The 20,454-nt window shown below is 44.2% G+C and overlaps 1 protein-coding gene across 3 annotated transcripts in view; it reads left to right on the plus strand.

The window, feature by feature from the left end:
• Positions 1–20,454, plus strand: part of LOC112458236 (zinc finger protein castor homolog 1-like) — a 73,225-nt gene that overhangs the window by 13,228 nt on the left and 39,543 nt on the right. For all 3 annotated transcript variants that reach the window (XM_025021743.1, XM_025021744.1, XM_025021745.1), the window contains exons 2-4: positions 15,903–15,970; positions 16,787–17,235; positions 17,335–17,632. In XM_025021743.1, the coding sequence (XP_024877511.1) occupies positions 15,940–15,970; positions 16,787–17,235; positions 17,335–17,632 (778 nt within the window). In that variant the 5' untranslated portion in view covers positions 15,903–15,939. The remainder of the gene's footprint in view (positions 1–15,902; positions 15,971–16,786; positions 17,236–17,334; positions 17,633–20,454) is intronic.

Consider the following 20,454-nt stretch of genomic DNA (forward strand, 5'->3'; position numbering starts at 1 on the left):
GACAAAAGCAATACTTTCAACTAAGATTTTCTCAGACTATAGTTATAAATATATGATAAACATAATATATGTACATTGCGAACATGTTCTTTAATGCAATTGAAATTGTAGGCAAACTGTAATTCGAAGGAGACGACCTTACATGACTTCGAGTAAATATGAAAATAGCTGGGTAGAGAAAAGCTTCGTTCGCCACGTGCGCAATGAAACGCAACGAAGGAAGGAGTGAATGATTCTTGGCAATTTTAGCGAATGTGAGAAGTTTGAAGACGCGGAGAAGTCCGAATCTACGTAAGATTCGTTGCGTCCATTATAGACAGTACACGTTGAACGCTGATAGTTGGCACGCATTCGATAAAAGAATTCCTCGAAGATTGCTCAATTCGCAAACATGTCAATTTCATCTGTTTAACCTTTTTACTGTCGAAAAATGATTTTATCGTACATTACATCGTCAATTGTAAGATTTAATAGAAAGTAAATAATTTTTAGTTTAATAAATAATAAGAATTAGTAACAAATAGAGAATATGATGAAAAAATACCGATAGCGAATAATTCTGATTTTATTTCGTAGCAGAAAGATTGAGACATTTGTTTGCGAGAAGAGAGATATTTCGTAAGGCATTATATATCGATACCATAAGTCACGGAAGGAAATTTCTTTAGGTGACGTTTGGCTTCTTATCTGTACGCCATGACGTTCAACATTCGAACGCCCACGCACGGAAGTTGACTTCCTCATTTAACCGCGGGACGGAACTTAGTCTCCTGATTTTAATTTCGCGCAGACCGTCGTATCTTTAATGGCCTTAATTTAAAGAAAAATATATGCGCATATAACAACGATTTAAAGTGCTGATAACATAACTTACAACTCGAACGTTTTCTTTTTCGCAATGTCTCGAAAGTCTCGTCTGTGTTCTGTGTAACGAGATCTGGTTAATTTGACTGCGCTTGTAACTTTCCTAGCGAAGCTATAATTCTCTAATGATCTCGAGAATAACACGAAATTCCATTTTGAAGCCTACCATTGATATTCTCTGTCTGTGGAATTCGCGTAAATTTACCTCTTATGCTTAAAAGATTGGAGTACACGCGCGTATCGAGTAGGTGTAATGTATGGCTTGCCGGTTTAATGCCGCGGCGGGTATGTAACTAGGCCGTGTCGCGGTTCGGGTGTGGCCGTCGCGCATTGTTTCTGAAATTACGATATCGTCGTTATTAATATTTATATATTGCGCACAAAGAATCGTCGTTGGCTGCTGCTGGCTCAGCGACGACTTTCTAAAGCGACCGAATGCCATCGCTCGGAGGAGACAACTTAGCGACGTCTCGTCAGTTTGTCTTAACCGACAACGGTTATTGTCACACGGAACAATTCAAAAGTAAATTAGAATTTGATTAAAATTTAGAAATTAATGTTAACAACTTTGCATAAAAGTTATATAAAAATCGAATGTTTCACAGACAAAAGAAAAAAGCGATAATTTTGACATCCCTGCATAAACTGACAGTATAACTGTAGGGGAATCCAGTATATTCTTATTAAGTAGATGACGGATAAAAAGATGAAAATTGTGCAATAATGGGTTCAAAGCTGGTATCGTGTCTACGGACCGCGAGAACAAGCACGGTCATAACGTTTCATCGGTATAATGACGTGAGTCGTTGCGACCGCTCAATATCCGGATATCCAATGAAATCAGATGGCTGGCGGTTGATCGACATTTCGGGGGCGCTCGTTTGTCACAGAGAAAAGCCGGAGTCCATTTGTCCCTACGCGATCTACGCTCGGCTGTATTAAGCCTCGGCAGCCAGCCGGCCTTACCTGCCCACGCCGGCCACGGCAGGCCGGCCGGTCGGCACACGCTCGCTTCTCTCCTTTTTTAATTATTCCGTCCTTTTTACGGACATTAAGATAAGCGGCAGCGCCGGTCGCCAAGCTATCGGTCAAAGTCACGCGGAGTTCGCCCCGCGATACGTTCGAACACGGAAAGGATTGTTCCTCCCCTCGGTTTTTAACTCTCTCGATCCATCTGCCTGCCGTGTCATACCGTCACGCGTCGACGAATTTTCGGTTCTCTTCTCATGTATTCCTTCACTTCATCCTCCTCCTCCTCCTCCTCCTCCTTCTCCGATCCTTTTTTATTCCGGGACGTGGATCTGCTATATAGTGTGCAACCGTAAAGTGGAATGGGTGATATCAAGAAGTCGAGAAAGAAGGGTCCGGATTATTTTTTTAATCTTCCGCGAACGCGTTTCGTTGAGATTCTACCGTGGTGTCGTGGGTGGACGGGAGGGTATTCCGATGCGTGAATTTCTTTAGGCTTTGCGTTATGGTAATGGATGGTTGTCATAAAAATTCAGGCATCGCTCAACAGGCGCTCTTCGTAATTATCGGATTTGAATTCTTCATATCACTCGCGATCGACTCATTGACATTTTCGTCGAGTTTCACTCGTTGGAATTCCGCGTCTGTGCCCACGTTGCAATGTTCCTTCCACAATGAAAACGTGCACGTAGATAACCGACACTCGTACGTAATCGCTCGCCTCGTAGGTACACATGAAAGTCCCGGGTAGTTTCTCTGCAACTTCGATCACCGCGAAACTTCTCAACACCGAATCATGTAGCTCGTGAATATTTGTTATTTCGCTCGTAATTGTGATATAATTATCAATTGCGAAACTATTGTAAATGTAATGAATTCTTCTCTTTCAAAGATTGAAAGATGTCTGTAAAATATACAAACATTTAACAAAAATAAATCTAAAAAATTAACATGCATTATAGAAGTATGCAAAAAAATATGTAATTATTCGCGAACGATTATTAACTATTAATTATTAATTATGCAGTATTTTGAGCAATAATTTTCCAGTATTTACCTAATATCGGAGAGTGATAGAAAAGAAGGAATTTTGTGTCTGACGCAAAGTGTCGACACGTCGATAATATTCCTGTACTACACGCAATACAGCTCATTGACATTTTAATCGAGTTTCGCGGAACGCACACCGGAACTACGATCCTTGTCGTCGGGGCGCGTGATCGCGACGTGACTTTTCCTCCGCTATAAAAATGCGCGTCCGGTTGGAATTGCAGCTGCGATTCGTTAATAAACATCGCGGTTGGCCGCGACGACGGTATCGCCGAAAAAGGTCAACCCCATCCCGTAACGTGGGGCAAACAATGGTCAGGCACGAAAAAGGCGCGAAATCCAGAATGCCGCAATGGACAGCGCTGGCTCGCGCGCGATTGCGAAGGTACGACACGTTCGACGCACGTCTCTCAAATAAATTATCAACACTCTGGCATTCGCCGCGGAATCGAGCATCGATATATGACCGGTGCCGGGAAGGCACAGCCGGACGAACGAACGGATATGCTGGATATGGCGAGGGATACGAGGGGGATGTCGAACATCATAAGCATGCGATCGTCTTCGTTCACCCACTTTGCCATGCCCGTAGAAAACTCCGATTCCCTTAAAGGGAAATCCTCGATACGTGTCTCTATTCGAGTCTGCCTGACATTCATGTCTTCATTAAGCTCGCGACAGTTGACACATCTTGAAACATACGTGACGCTTTCTGAGATACACGTACAATATATATCTAAATAAAAGAATATAAGTCACACATATTCAATAGTAACCAATCATTATTATATAATTTAAACAGATATATTTTTTTATTTACTTTGATTACTTATCTAGTCTTTTTGTCAATGATAGTTAATTATAGATATGTGATGCTAAAGTTATATGTCTGAATTATGAGAGAGAGAGAGAGAGAGAGAAAAGAGTAAAAATGCTACACATCTACTAATTTTTCTCGAACGTTTACAGCATTACATGTATCGTATTGAGTGCGCGAAGTGTTTGAGAAGAGGCCTCGATCGATTTCAATCGACTTTTCTCATAGATTAAAATATGCGTGAGGCTAATCGTTACGATGTTATAAAGTGCATTTTACAATTGTTTCATATTGCTGTATAATGATGCGCAAAATGAAGAAAAGGTTGCTTATCGGAGCAATTTTGTCGCCGTAAAACTTTGTACATCGCGAACAATAAATAGATTTATCGAAACGAGGTTTTGCTCATATTGTGTCACAATCTAATATCTCATTTGCATTTTTCCTTGGAAAGGCATCTTTTATTCTCTTGTTTTAGTATTTCTAATAATTCTTCTCCACGTGACGCAATTATATTGTTCCGCGAAAGGATTTAAATCCGTTAATTCCATTATGCGAGCTTGCTTCTTGCAATCCAGACCACTTCAAGTTGTCGTCCGCGTTCGCAAAAAGTTCAGCTCGATCGACGGACGAGGAGAATAAAGGAGACGGAGGAGGAGGAGGAGGAGGAGGAGGAACGGCGAAGATGCGAGTCTGGCATCATCTTCGGACAGCGGGCAGCGCCATTATCCCTCGTCCATTTGAATTTTCAAGTTTCGTAATAACGACTAATACGAGACAAATGAAGCGCGCGAAGAGTGAACGGAAGGGGAGAGAAAGAAGAACGGTGGAGAAGAGCGGTGATTAATGGAGTCTCCGCAGCGAGCGAGAGCTCGGCCCGGATAAGATCTCCGATGGAATTCCCGTGGCTTTTATATTGGATTTCTTTTAAATTCGTTACTTTATCCGGCGCTATGTTAATAGCGGCCCGATATGAGAGCTCGCGGTTAAGAGGAGTTCATTTATCATTCCGCGGTGAGGAGAGTCTCTCCCGCGCGCGCGCGGCAGCGGCCTCGAACTCCACACTGTTCTGTGCATTAGGAACGATTCATACGTTCATAAAGCTCTCTCTCTCTCTCTTTCTCTCTCCCCGCTTATCCAGTCACCCTTCCGATTGTTGTTTCGGAAATGAATTTATTACCTCGCTCGAGCACCTCGATTAAGCAGGCCGAATGCACACCCACAAAACAGCAAAGTCCCTTTCTTATTTTCTCCGCGAGAGTCTCGGAACGGGGGAGTACGGAGTAGGTAGCAAGCATCAGTTCTTTTCTCGTTTCGTATTAGATTTTGCACGCCGCGAGATAGATTGATCTTGTTTTACTTTATACGACACGATTTATAGCATAACGAAGGAGTGGGCGTTAATGAATGCCGAGTCAGGTATTCGTGCGCTACCGCGAGGATGACGCGTTGCGAAAAATTATTTCGCGCACGCGGGCCACGTTAAATACTATTTTATACGCTGCCTTAATAACGCCACGATTACTTGTGGCTGAACGGAGTTCATTTATCATTCGACGTTGCTCGCATAGGCGAGTCCGATCTCCGATGCCTCCTCGGCCTCGAACTCCGCGACGTACAGTGCGTTAGACGCGATTCATTCATTCCGATCGAGTCCTTCGATCTTCGAAGAACGATTCGCCATTGTTCTCTCAATGAACCCGCAAATTCATAACTATAGAAGTATATATTAACGTAATGCGCAATATAGACACTTTTTATTTTTCTTACATTATTGTACAAGTGAATTTAATAACAATTATTATTTACTTGCAGATTATTTGAAACTGAATAGTCAGATGCAAACTATAGTCTTTATTGCTTTAGTCTTATTGTCTGCCATAACGATTTCATCGAATCGATTTAAATCGGTAATTATAGAGATTACTTTTTTTATTGCATATTTATTTTGTATTATTTCTATTACAAAATATTACCATTTTTATATTAGCTTTTATTGTGCGTTTCTATTTCCAATATTCCGATTTGCTTACTAATTCACGTTGTCGGAAAATTGTGTCAAAAGCTTTTGTGATTTCCGATCACGCTTAATCGATACGATCGAGCCGTTTGTTTGTTTCACGGGAACGAGGAAGACGTTTCTCAACTGGACGATCGGTGTCAGTGGCCGGACGGAAGTACTTTCGCCTTGGAGCGAGACTCGGCGCCTCCTAAGACGAGACATTTCGCCTTTTCGCATTAGGATTCACTTCCCAGTGTGATTAATTGGGCCTCATTTTAACATCACGTAGCTCGCTCGCTACTTCGATGCGCGCGCTGTCGCGACTTAGAAATAGATACGTTTCGCTTGTGTAGGTACATCGAAGCCGGCTCGTTGTGGTTTAACCCCGGGTACAATGTCCGCTTGAGACTCTTACTCTCTCCCTACTATCACTGCCACTTGTGATTACAACAATAACGTTTCAACCTTAGATCCCGTAAGAAAGTTTATTGATTGAGATGGCTGTGATTGTAACATTAGTCGCGAGTTATCTGTCCTCCAATTTTCCACCCATCACAATTGTGATCTATAGCAATTTGCGCCCATAAAGAAGCGAACGCTCGCGATATGTCTGGCGAATGTGATATTGACGAAAAAGACACTTGTGACATTCATGAGAGCCTGGTACTTTTGTCGCCGACGATACCTCTTAATCCAGATCGAAAATATGTAAATAAATTCACTCGCGGCTCCGGTAGAGCCGGATGCCCACTCTCTGTATTCCCCGTCGAAAAAGTATTTTAATAGAAACGATTCATCATTCCCGGGAGCCCACGGACGAGCTTCTTTTTCTTCGATCACGGCGAAGAGCAGCCCGGACTTTTATGCTCGCCTCTCTCCAGCTCCGAACTTGGAGTCGATCGCTTTGGCGCGTCTACCTCGTCCCTTTGTCGACCCGGTTTCCACTGGGATTCAATTTTACCGGATTTCGCGGAATTTCGGTCGAACGGTCGGTTTTGGTTTATCTCCTCGCCCGCGCTCTGTCTGCCCGCGTTCGCTTTCTTTTTTTTCCGGCGGCCCATGGAATTATGCACCGCAGGATTCGCCAGCTTTCGCGGAATCCCGGTCGGACCGCGACACGGCGCGCGGACATTTCGACCTTTCGATGATATAGCTTTTCGTTAGGTTTATGGAATTTATGAAGAGCGTCGCAAATTTCGATTAGCCCAGACAGTAAATCGCGCGGCTACGAGACGTCACCCAGATAATCCGGATGAGGATTCTGAGTAACGTCTTCCAGATGATACCTCGTGATAAAGACTGCCTGTAATATATACATCCATCAACATTTTTTTAAACTATCAATTAATGTTAATTTTATTAATTTTTTGCTGCTTATTTTTTTAATTTTTTATTCGAATATTGTTCAACTCTTATGACATAAATATTTGTGTACGTGAACTACATATATATATATATATATATATATATATATGTTAGATCTTCTTCTTCGAGGATGCTCGATACAGAGGCGAATTCTCCAACGAATTTACGCGGTTAGTATATTCGGACTTTACGGAATTTCATCGGATTCGCTTCTTCATCTTTCTTTTTTTTCTTTCGATCGTACGAGTCTCGACGATTGAAACACACGCGAATCCGGAGGGATTCACGGCGCTATCGGACCGCACTCGTAAAGGAACTCGTTCTCTTCGTTCCCTCTTTTTTTCTTTATCTTCTTCTGTTTCTTCTTTTGTAACTCGATGCTCTCGGTGCGTATACGGGTCTCACGACTCCGGTTGAGTTCGACGTCTCATTATGTCAGAGCTAAGAAGATTTCGAGGGAATTCCATACCTCGTTCTCTCATTCCGCGTTCTCCTCCGCCACCTTCTCCTTTCTTTCCTTTCTATTTCTCTTCGTCTTCTCGGGAATCGCAAGTACTTTGAGATCACTGTCTGTATTAAATCGTCAAGAACGTTTAATGGCCGATCATATCGCGGGCAGGAGCTATTTGCGAAGCCACGAAATTTTTAAAATTGTGTTAAATTCTTAGTTTATAATACTTATTCATAACCTTGACCATTATATACCCCAATCAAAAATTAAAGAATAAAAATTACAGAGAAGAATATTAAATCTCATTAATAATTTATGATGTCGGTCTCTCGGCTATCAAATTTATTCCGTAGCATATTATTATTATCCCATGCTGTTAAATATCGATTAAACGCGATTATTTTTTTCTTTAGCGAAAGGAAAACGCACGAGTTTTACGTGATAAACGGCGAGAGGGGAAGCACGGAAGGAAATGTAATAATTTTAATTGTGTGTCGCGATACCGGTTTAATATTTCCAACCGGTTTCGAAACGATAGGCGCGAATTTGCATCGGACTACGACACGTACGCTACTAGGTATGAAATAAGGAAGAAAAGAGGGAGAGAGGGGCAAGAGTGGAGGAGAAGACATCAAACGAGTCTAACGGGATCGCGCGTAATTCAGAAAACTATAGCTGGATTATCTCTCCCCGGTCTTCACCGTCGCGCTCGCGGAGAGACCAGATTTTTCCATTATTCATCAGGAGCCGAGAGTCGGCCGTCACGTCGCGATTGATTTCTTATTGATTTCTTGCGGCTCGCTATTAGGGATCAATCGAGCTTCGTAACCAATCTTACACGCGAATCGCCGATAAAATGTTCCTTGACAGGCACTTGCCGACGCAATTGGGAACAACACAATGTATCGCCGAAGGAAGGATTTCCCGTTCCTTCAGTCAACTCAATCAAAACTTGCGGTTATAATAGTCATACTAATCTGTTCAATTTAGAAGTAACGTCTAATTGGAACGGCCTCTATACGAGTATGTACAACAAATAAGTATAATAGTAATATAAATTATGCTTTAATAACAATAATTTAGATATATCTGTAATCTGTAATACCAGTGGCAAATAAGAGAAATCGGACGCAAGTCTAAACTTCCGTTAAACACAGCGAGATTCAGGGGAATCGCGCATCGCGAGACGATCTAAAATATGGCCGGCTCGACACCCGAGACTCTCGAAGAAACGATCGTGTTGCGACTTAACGAAGAAAGCGAGCATTCAACCTCCGTTCAGAAGCATTTCTTCAGTCGAGGAGACGTTGCGTTCGGCCCATAAAAAGCGGCCCGTGGAAGCGCCGATCGTTTCGCTTCCCAAGTGTAACGTTTGCGAGATGACTCTAATTGGTGTTCGAGGTTGATGAGCGCGTATGCGAGACGCGCAGAATTTTCAATACGTCTTTCTCCTCTTCCCTTTCTTTCTCTCTCTCTCTCTCTCTCTCTCTCTCTCTCTCGTTCTCGTAAAATTTGCTCGTACAAACGTTTTCTCGTTTTCACGACGCGTAAAAACAATTCCGAAAGCAGCGATTGTGGAGCGGATAATTATAAGGGACCAAGTATCATTTAGCGAATGTAAAAGTTTGCGAAGTCTTTTATTCATACTATCACCTTTACCATTTCATTGAATTACTTACGATGCCAATATGTGTAAAACTATGTACGTTTTGTCTTGAAATAAACACCTCTCTCGCGATTATTTAAAATACCAATGATTAACCTCGTATGATAATAGAAAGATAAATCATATGTCGCCATTTTTAAGACTGTTTTATTAAAAATCGCGAATAAGAGTACCACATATCCCTGTAACGCCACTGCCCCTTCGTTACTCGTTACCAGCAATATGGCCCCCTTTTTAGTGGAAGCCACCCCGAATCGAGCGAGGCCAGTCCAGGCTGCTATAAATCTCGGAAGTTTTAATGCCTTGCAGCCTGCACGACAGCCCCTCCCCCCTCTTCCCTGTTTCTCCTTTCCCCCCGTGATATCCTCCTTCTTCTGCATGGCGGACCCCACCTCTCCGCCAACCCTTATGTCCGTATTTGCATACGCGCATAATAGCGAGTGCGGCCTACCCTTTACTATTAATTTTATAAAATCGCTCAAGCCATTGCCGGTCGCGTCCCTCCTGCCTTATTTAAATAACGGATTTTCGAAATCTCGTTTTCAGAACGATCCAAGAGGGGAACACACGTATTCGCGCACGTGCGTACCAAACAGATTCCGAATTGTATAGCTTTCATCTAAATAAAACGGTATTGTTGATTTCGATATAAATTTATGTAATTAGTGTTATGCATCAACATTTAATTGATATATCAGGCAGATTAAGACTAACATTGTAAATTGCAAATTATTGATATACTTTTTACATTTTTTTTTTTTAGAAAAAGAATCTAGACAAGACTTTTACTTTATTTGGGAAATATAGCTTTAAAAGTTTAAAAATTTTTCGCGAAAAATATATGTGTTTTTAATATGCTGTTTCGTCGCGTTTCACGTATGAGTCAACATCCATCGATTAATTACTCGGCATTTACTCGTTAATTAGCCTTAAAACTTTCCGGAGATAGAACTCTGGCGGTAAGTTCATGACGATTAAGCCGACGAAATGACTCCGACGTTATTCCAGCGAAAGAAGAAGATTCACCATTAAGTCGTCTACTGCTTGGATATGCAGCAGCAACAGCGAGAGAAGCCCATTAGCAAATTTAATTCCATCGACATTCTATGTGCGCTTTATTGAGATTTAAATTAAGATTCGAACTACACTAGCATCCTAATAAAATTATCAGAGGAATTTGCAACGGACTGTCCAATGATGGAGGATGAATAATCGCAAAACTGAATACAACCGGCCTCATTTTATTTATCAAGGATTGTAAGTACAGTACTTACAAGAGCTGACAAGGTATTCAAAGAGATTTTAATATCTTAATAAGTTCATGAATTAAAAGAAAATCATGGTTAGCCAATTTATATTCTCAGTACGATTTTTCAAATATTTTTTTTGCAATTATATCGTTTTTGTTACGTTTACGAACCTTGAAAAAAGCGATAAATATGAGAGAAAGAAAAGAATGAAACGAGGGAAACCGGCGTAAAATCGCACGTTTGAGCTTGCTCGCGCCTATTAAGACGGTTTAGCGCGGCTGACGAGGCCTCTCCTTTTAAAGGTCCAAAAGTCCCCGCCGTCACCGCGCCGGTTCTACTTAGAGCCGATGGCGGCTTAACTACCGTAACCGTATCCAGGTCTAAATAGTCGGAGTTACGCTAAGTAGCCCTAACCAGATTAGTGAGTCGTTGCGTGCTCTATTTTTAACAGCGCGCGCGCAAAGCACACACAGACACGACCGAAGCGTGTTTTACACGACGCGGACGCGGAGAGCTGGGCGGAACGAGGTGCCGATGAACGGGAAAACAGTACGAAGACAGCCGAGAGAGAAAGACAACGTCGCGCTTTATCTTAATCCTCGTAAATGGAGCATACCCTCTCGCGATCTCCTCTCGCCCGGCTCTTCGCGCACGGCTCCCGCGGCCGCGCCCGGTCGGCTGTCGTAATTTCGCCACTCGATATCGCTTCCCGCGGTTCTCTTCTGGGAAGGAATTCTAGGAGGCACAGAAACGGAACCATCTATTACGCATTTGATCTAAAGATGATCTTTGTAGTGAGATGGTCTTTGTGGTGGCGCAATCCTCGTATAGGCCAAACATCGTTGGCGAAACGCGCGAGAGACCGAGCGTCTCGCCGCCACTCCACGTCGATTCTTTCGACGCGGCGCGAAGTCCAAATATTAGAAGCAAACATCCTTCCGTCCGGCGACGAGGGCCGAATTTATTTACATGATGCTCGACCATTAAACGCCATCCACTTGTCTCGCGGCCGTGGACGGCGAGGCTTGGAGCAAGAGCGAGAATGAAGGGCGCGGCGGCGATGGCGGCGAGGCGACGGGGGCAGGAATTTTATTTCCGCTCGCATTAATTTCAACGACGCAGAAGACGCGGCCGCCATAAGGCGCGGCTTGAAATTACGAATATTATGACTTCAACCAGTTCTCAGAATTCTATGTTTTTCATTCTTTAATCTCGGTCCTCTCGTGTTTCACACCATATCTTATGAACACACTCGCCCTCTCTCTAACCCGTTCTCTCTCTATACTTCCTTTCTCGGCTTCTCAGTCCGGGAGCAAGGTAGAGTGCCACACGTGCGAAAGAGTGCAGAAGTAGTTCTACAGTAATCCTTATACAACGGAAAAGTATTAAAAAAATATAAGCTGCGCGAGAAGCCCGTGCTTTATCACTCTCTTGAGAGCTCGCGGGATGTTGACTTTTGCTAAGTAAAAGTTTTAATGGAAGACTTTTGAATAATTATTGAATATCGAAATAAAGTTCTAGAAATTTAAATGAGTAATAAGATCTTATCCTTTGGATAATTATAGCCAGGTTTTAGCAAAATTATAATTATTTAATCAACTTCATGTTATGTTTAATATAATATATCGATAATAATAGACCGGTTTCGATATTTGTCGTCGAGTTGCTGTATAACAATATGCAATTATATATCTCAGTGACGTTTCGAGTATTAGGTGACGTATCAATGCGACTACGCGACTCCGATATTTCGCGTCGTCGCTCGAGAAACACGTCCCGAGCACCTGGATCTAACACTCGTCGCAATGTATTTGGAGACGAGCGATTCGATATAAGTCGTGTTGGTATTATTCGGCGGCGAGCAGCGACTCGGTTTCCGGTCGTTCGTCTCAGCATGAGATAGACGATTAATATACATTTTAAGCCGTCAGTGGCGAATTTGAATAATCTCCTGGTATTCCGCAGCAGGCACTCCAGAAGCCGCGAGGCCCCTCCAGCCCGCCGCGCTGGGGCCTGGCAACGTTACGTTCGAGTGTTTGACGAACGAACGCGTTACGTCGCCGACTTTTTTGTTTCCTCCTTCTGGCATCGGCATCAGCGTCGAGCTATGTCGAGTGGTAGCCCGCTCTCACGCGGACCCCAGCCGCTGTCTCGTACAATTTTATCCCGTCTCAACCCGTCCCAGCTCATCTTATCCCATTCGATGCATCTTCTTCATATAGATTTAGATACGTAACTGATCGATCTTAAACCCTTTGTTTCCTAAATATATATACAAAATTAATCACTAGAATTAAACTAAAATTGCGTAGAATGTCTAATATTGCATTAAAATTTTTTATATTTTAACAATTTCGATTGTTTTCCTAACGCAAATGTGCTACAGATGTGCACAATTTGAAAGAAAGACACAAACTCTCTAAACCGCATCCACACACTACGGAACTGTAATGACTGTAAGTGTCTTAATTATCGTGAGGTGCCCGCATTCCATAGTTTCTTTTTCTTTGAGTCGATCGCTGGTTTAGATTCATGCACGAGCATCACCGATGCGTGACGCGTTCTCATTAGTAAGCGGTTTGCAAGCATTTCTGCAATTACGTGAAACACGGCTTCTCAATATGCATTATGCCAATCGCCGGGAGTTCACAAGGCAATTTGTCGAACGTTGTTTTGCAAGTTCGTAATTTAACAGGCGTTTAATAAGCGCGCTTCTCGCCACTATTCTTGCAACACTTTTTATTCCAATTTACTTACCGACGACCGCGCTCATCACGCTAAGGAAAGAAGACAGAATAGAATTCGAAGATTTCCTGGAATGGCGCGTCACCGTCTTTAGTCTCTTTCGGTCGACTTTTGGTAACTTCAGATCTGGTATCTCGAGTATTTAGGCCACGATTTAGGAATTTTAAAAATCCATCGAGACCATAGGCGATCTTCTTGCTGTACGCGAAGTCGAGCAGGGAACAATGGAATCGGGAGAACAAGGGACTTTCAGAGGGTGAAATTGTTTTTCGCCTGCCAGTTTTTATTTAAAATAAAATTTATTGATACTTCACAGGTTTTACTCGAATAAGACGGATTTCTCGTTTGAGCTGGGTCGGATTAGAATTCAATTCGCGACTCGTGACGGAAAGATCGTTACATTCCCCGACGAGAATGTTATGCAGAGACGAGAGGAGAGCGGTGATAAAAATTTTCGTTCACGGTCGATCGCGAACACTGCGATTCGACGATTTCGGTGCACGTATGCACATGTGTGCGTGCGTGAGTGCAGCTTGCACGTACAGAGAGGGTGATAATGTATTCAAGGTCCGCCCCGTGAGCTACATGGTGGGGTAAAACGGGGCGGCCCGCGCGCTATAGGTACTGTAACAGATGTTAATTATCCCTTCTGTATAGCTGGCGAAAAAAGGAGCTCGCTCGCGCTCCTTCCTCGCGGGCGCTCGGACATATCGTCCGATCGTACACGCTGCGCATCCCCGCTCGTCGACGGCCGGCAGCGCGTATATTCTCGCGGCTACGCCTAACGCGTTCGCGCCAATCGGAGGGCGCGCTCGACTTCGACCAACCCTACTTGCGATACTTGCGATTATTCGCACAGATCTTTCTGCTTAAATCTGTAGATCCGTCGATGAGCCGATATGCCGAGGCGCGAGGTGGAAAGTAACAATGGCTAGGAATACATTGCGATGGTATTCTGTTGCATGCTGGTAATTCGTGTGTACTTTTGTTCTATCGATGTTGAAACTAAAATGACGATTACAGAATAAGGAAAGAATGAAATAGAGAACGGTGTTATTATTTTCTACTTTTTTATAATTCGGAGATTCTGTTGAGAAGTTATACGTATTCGTGCAACGATAACGATTTATCAAGATTCAAAGTCCGTTTTGCGAACGGATACGTATGTCTTTCGAGATGATTTTCTCATTGACATTGCAGACAAGCGTCAGTCGACACGGTAGCAAACTCGGGGTAGCGGGTTGATCTTTCGAGGACCGGTTGGTTACCGGTCTGAATAGCGGTCTGTCGTGCGAGCAACGCGCAACACAATTTGCGCCTTGATCGAGGAGGCAATAGAAAGCCCTCGTACATCAACCGTGATCGGTACGACAGGTTGGAATTACGGCGCGTGTCGCCGATCCGCGGCGATTCGATGGCCCTGGGATGGTTTCTCTATTTAAAGGTTAATTATTTACGACTCGGCTCATTAGTCCGTCGTGATCGGCAATTATCATCGGAGCTGCAAGTTCGCGACGTGTCTTATCGCGTATGATCGCCAAGTTTAAATATCGTTAAGAATCCGCATGCAGGATGCATTTTAACGATTCGCGTTTAAATAAGAAATTCCGTCGTCAGGACACGCTGTTCCTTCCGCGTGAGCGACAACGATTAAACGCGACATTAATAAAAGACGAACCGCGCGATGAGCGAGCTATCCAATGGCTAATACTCATCTCGCGACGGGTTCCTGAAGGATGCGGTTCGACATCGCGCCGGGGTCAAACCCTCACGCCAAAAAAGGCAAACGGCCATACGTGTGCGACGTAGGCGATCGCGCAACGAACGGCAGCGGCGGCGGGTACGCCGGTAGAAGCGGGTAAGAAGTCATTTTCCGACGGATTGAAATTCCATTCCGCCGTTTCTCATTGCGCGAGAGCCAAACCCGAGAGCCGTAAGGCCATGAAATGACAGTTAGTGCGAGTATAACCCTTCTGAGATAAACCCTTTCGATTGGTCGGACGTTAATGTGCTTATCACGCCGCGCGCCGCCTGCGCTCCACGTCCTCTTTTATTGTTTCTTTCTCATTTCTCATTTTTTTTTTCGTTTCGTCGGCCGTCTCCTCTCCTGTCGCGCATTCGCTCTCTCTCTTTCTTTCTTTATCTCTCTCCTTCAGCGCGAGCGTACCGTTTGCCGCCGTGCGACACGACAGCATGTAATGGGCTTAAAGGTCTGCATTCCAATAACCGAGAAACGAATTGTCGTGCACTCGCACGTTATCGCGCCAGGCCGGTCGGTCGCTCGAAACTAGCAGCGCGAGACCAACACCAGCGCTCGTATATCACCGTAGCTTTTGTTACGGTGACGTGCCTTTGTTTTCGCCTCGTTTTCGCGATTCTCTTACATCGTTCCCTCCTTCCTTGAGCTCAGTACGGACTCAGAAACATCATCGGCGAGCGTATTATCGAGGAACAAACCGTGGACTTCATTCGAAACTAGGTTGATCACTGCACGCATCGCAGACGGAGATTATCTCGCAATGAATCGAAATCGATTCTTACCGAGGTAATTCCCTTTTGTTCAAAAGTATGATATCTACGCGTCCTGCGCATCAGAAAGCAGTACCACTCCTCGCAGGTCATTCTCACGTGTTCCGTTTCAGCGGAACACGCGGGAAGCAAATCCGCGCATCAGGCCGGTCGAAGTTCGAATTGAATATTAAGTATTTTGCGTTTTGTTCCAGGATGCGGTGAGGAGCCGGCTGGTTCGTGAGGTTCGAGATGTCCGCCGTAACCAGCCCGTATGGCCCCGGTAAGATACTTTCAGTCAGAGTTGATTATTAAATGTTAGAAATTTGTTCTACGCGAAATATATAATGATAATATTTAAAATTTACTACGAGACGTTTTAAAAAATTTTGTCAAAGCGTCAAACTTTTAGTGACTTTAATAATAGTTTAGATTGCAAAACTTACGAATGTATATGCTTATTTATAAAACGTTCGAGTCACAAGAGAGAATCTCTTACTATGTCATTATATTATTACAATCGACGATTCTCTCCGCATTCGCGCTAAGAAATCGTCCTACGTGAATCACAAAGCGATCGTTTCGGTACATCTAACAATAAGTGAAAGCAGCCAAGTGCCGCGTCACGGGTTCACGAATCGTTGCATTAATTTTATGAAACTATCGCGCATACGCCGCATCGCGGACGTTCTGAGAAGAAGCGTGTGCTTAGCATCCGAGTTCGCAGGATTGTAATTGACGCTAAAAGTTGATATCTATTAACTGCGATATGAGAAACGAGCGACGCGTTACGCGGCATCGCCTTGAAACGCCGCGCCGCGGCATTTGTTACGCGGAATTAGTGACTATTGTCGCCTCTACCTTCGCAATGTAAATACCGAGATACATTGCTCATCCAGATTGTCTTTATTCTCACTCGACATTCCTAAGTTATTTGAGAGACTGACGAGGATGTAAAAATGAGACGAAAAACAGCTTGAGATCGGTCTCGCTTCGTTCTTGCGCGCATGCCATTAGCGTCGGTTGAGAAATGGAACGATAGGATTATAGCGATTTATCCAAACAAGACAACGATCGAGTGAATTTCATCTTTCATCAGCGGAGATGCTTTCCGACTCGGTCTACAACTACGCGACGACCCGACGGGGCGCCACCGATCAGGACAGCGACTCCCAGTACGAGGCCCAGGCCCAGTTGCAGATCACCAGCAGCATCCAGAGCAAGCCGCGGAACAAGCGAAAAAATTTCAAGCCCATAAGCAGCCGGATGGCGGAGGTGTCCGACGAATCCGAGAGAGACGACGATGAACCGGAGGTCGTAGAGGAGAGTTCCAGCGAGATCCTCGAGTACGAGAGGAAAACGATGCTGCTGCCGGCCGACGAGAGATCGAAGCAAAGACTAAACAATAACGAGGCCAGTCCAATGGATCTCTCGGTTACCACTAGGCCGCCGTCCTCCGAAGCCGACGACGATAGCGCGGACTCTCTCAGGCATAAGTTTATCCTCGAGCAGCTAAGGTCGCAGAAGTTTTACTCCCCCGGTACAGAGGTAAGTTTTACGATCAACTGATTACTGATCTTTAATTTTTATTTCATTTACTTAACACGAGATGTTCTCGATTTGTTCCCGAATATCTACGGTATTCAGGCGAGGAGTCCAAACTCCGATTCATCGGAAAGAAGTGGGAGCGGCGTCCTGGATGCGGAATCGTCTCGCTTGGACGATCAGGACACCCAATTCGAAGATGAGCGGGGCAACGACGTCGACGGCGAAGTCGAGATCGAAGAGCGGAAGCCCTTCGAGGGCATCATGAGAGAGTACGCGGAATCGACAATGCAAGAACTTTTAGCGATCTACGGGTTGGCGGGAGGTGAATTGGCGAAATCGGTCAGCAGGCAACTGCCGCCCACTTTCCTCAACCCGAACGTTGGCCAGCTAGCTCAAGGTAAGTGATCTTCCAAAAAATTCGGCGATTTATGTTCAATCGAATAAATCAATAATCCGTAAAATTCCCTACCGGTAGGTACATATGGTAACGCGGTAATTTTTTTTTATCTTGTAACAATTATTTCAAGTACCATTGCCATTCTTGAAATTAAAATCAACGTTATGATTTTGAATGCCTATTAAAACCATTGTCGGCATTGTTACAATCGCCCGCATTGCCATTTGACGAAGTTGTTAGATGGATCAGAATACATAGATTGGCATCAAATTCAGGGTTGGCGTAAGATTAATCGTTGGCCGCAACTGGTCGACATTCGCGATCGAATTTGGCCGAGTATCAATTCCGTGCCTCACTTGCCGCAAGAGTTATCGATCGACGAAATTTCAACGCTGTCGTCGCGTTTTTTGATAGACCGAATTACGTTGAATTCGCCCCGAGGAAAGAACGAAATAGATTAATATTTACGACAAACGTAGGCGTTTCTTGTATGTAGGTATTTCTTGATGATTTGTCGGATTTGCTGATCGCCGTGCTGGTAGCCGCGATCATCGTTCGATACAACGTGAATTAGAGGCCTCTGCCGAGCAGTGGCGGTTACGTCAGCCGCGGCATCGCGATAAACGAATGCACTTCTCGCGATATGTGTGCTCGTGCGAGGATGGGGACTTGTATAGAGAGCCGGCGGCTTTCGGCCGGGACTGTACGTGCACCAGAACAGAATGTGGCACTTACATATTGCCGGTGCATCGCATATGTGCGCACGTGAATATGTGATGGCTCTCGCAAGATGGCCGACTTATAACTCATAAAGTCGGTCGGTCCCGACTGTGCGCTAAGCGTAAGCGTCGACCGCCCGACCCGCGATCGATGGATGCCTTCGAGATCAGCCAGCGTCATCGTTTCCCGTTGCGCGCGGCGACCAGCGTGGGTTGACGCTCTCGAGAATTCCCTGCGGTCCGGAATTCTCAAGTCGGTTTAACTCACGTGCTCTTTCCTCTCTCGGCACCTTCGACGCGAATTATTTGCTCTACGAAAATAATTTTCGACATGCGTATCCCGGAACCTTGATTGGAATATGAATGAAGGACGGAATGTTTACACACAGAATGCTGATAGACTTACAAATTAATTTATCTATCTTGATCCTGGGATTTTTTTTGCGACAGCTATAACAATGTATGAATATATGATTCTCAATGAATCCAACACACTCGTAGACATTTCCAAATAATCTTGATATGATATCTGATATTATTAAAGTAATATAAAATTTGTTACAATCTTATATGTAAGAACAAAGGTCGAAGTGAAGTTTTCATCCGTTCTCACTACCGCGTCTTCCAACTGATCGCCACCTACGTGCAGGTGACGAGGAACAAAAGCCGGAGCATTTTACGACATTATGTAATCATCGCGATTGATACAGAAAAAATCTCGTGTAATTTATCATATAAAAGAACTTAATGCGGTAACGTGTCATCTTAGCAATGACACGTTAGACAACGACAAAAAAGGGAAGGACGATACTTCTCAGATGAACGTCATTCGTCTCGCGAGTCTCGCCTTGACAATCTGACAAACTAATATGCTGCGTATTTGTTTCTGAAAATATTAAAAAATATACAATAATATCTCGTAAATATATTTAATGTCTGAGAACACCCCTGACATGATTATATGGATCGCGTTATTTCTTTTCTCCATACAAGTTAAAAGTTATGCTCGCGACCTATATATCCTACGTTTTTACACGAGATTTTTTGTTACGAGTCAACTGGATTAATCCTCTGCCATACTTTCCGTCCAGTTAATCGCTCCATTTCTTGGCGCCGCGATATTAATGCGATACACCGAGGGCACAGAAAAGGTGTATACCACTGTCATACAATCGCCGTGCTGAGTGAGCGGGGGAGCGATAATTTGGTGCGAAGAAAAGTAGAAAACTCGCCTAATGCGCGCGAGTGGAAGAGAGACGAATATACTTCGGAAGGATCGAAGGGTAGGGTCCGATGAAGGGTGCAGAGGGAGATACCGCGGTGCCTCCGTGAACCCATTAATCATTCTACCCGGATAAAAGGCAGTAAGGATGAAAAGAGAAGACGGACAGTCGGACGGACAACGGGCAGGCACGCAGCAGACGCTGGAAGAAGCGGATAGAAAGAAAGAGAGAAAGAGAAAAAGTCTTTCCTCTTTCTCCGTCCGCTTCCTCTCTCGCGAGCGTGAGCGCGAGCACGCAGGATCATTTTTTATTTTTGTCCTTTTCGAAATTCGTCGGACGCTTCGCCATTGTCAGGGCCCGCGGAGACTTTCGAGAGACAGGCCTCCTCTCCGGGGCCTCCAGGCGTCGTTCCGTCGCACGGGACCAGATTCATTAACTGATAGCACATGATTCCCCCGGCTCGATTACGTTTTTTAACGATATCCGTCCGCAGTGCCGAGTCGGAAGAATGATCATCGAATGCCACCCGTCGGGCGAGAAAATCCACTTCGTTCTCGAAATCGGCTTGGCTCGACCGATCGACAGGACTATTTCTTTCTCTCTATATACGTATAGATCGCCATCCAATTTAGCGAGGCTTTAAAAAGTAATCGACGTTATAGCGGATTATTATCTACTTGAGAGAGGATACACATGTGTGTCTGGCTAAGAAGAAAGAGAAAGAATTCTAGAGCCCGAAACTCTTCAGTTGTTTCTAAATCTCTATTGTACATGCTACAAATCTCTTAAAAAAAAAACTCTTTGACGAAAAGTTTCCGTTTCGAAAAGCGAACCTTTTTGTCATACTTCGTCGGGAAAAGAAACGACCGCTGCGAATCCT

The sequence above is a fragment of the Temnothorax curvispinosus genome, unplaced genomic scaffold, assembly GCF_003070985.1.
Source record: "Temnothorax curvispinosus isolate PA1 unplaced genomic scaffold, ASM307098v1 QBEX01008784.1, whole genome shotgun sequence".
Lineage (NCBI taxonomy): Eukaryota > Metazoa > Arthropoda > Insecta > Hymenoptera > Formicidae > Temnothorax > Temnothorax curvispinosus.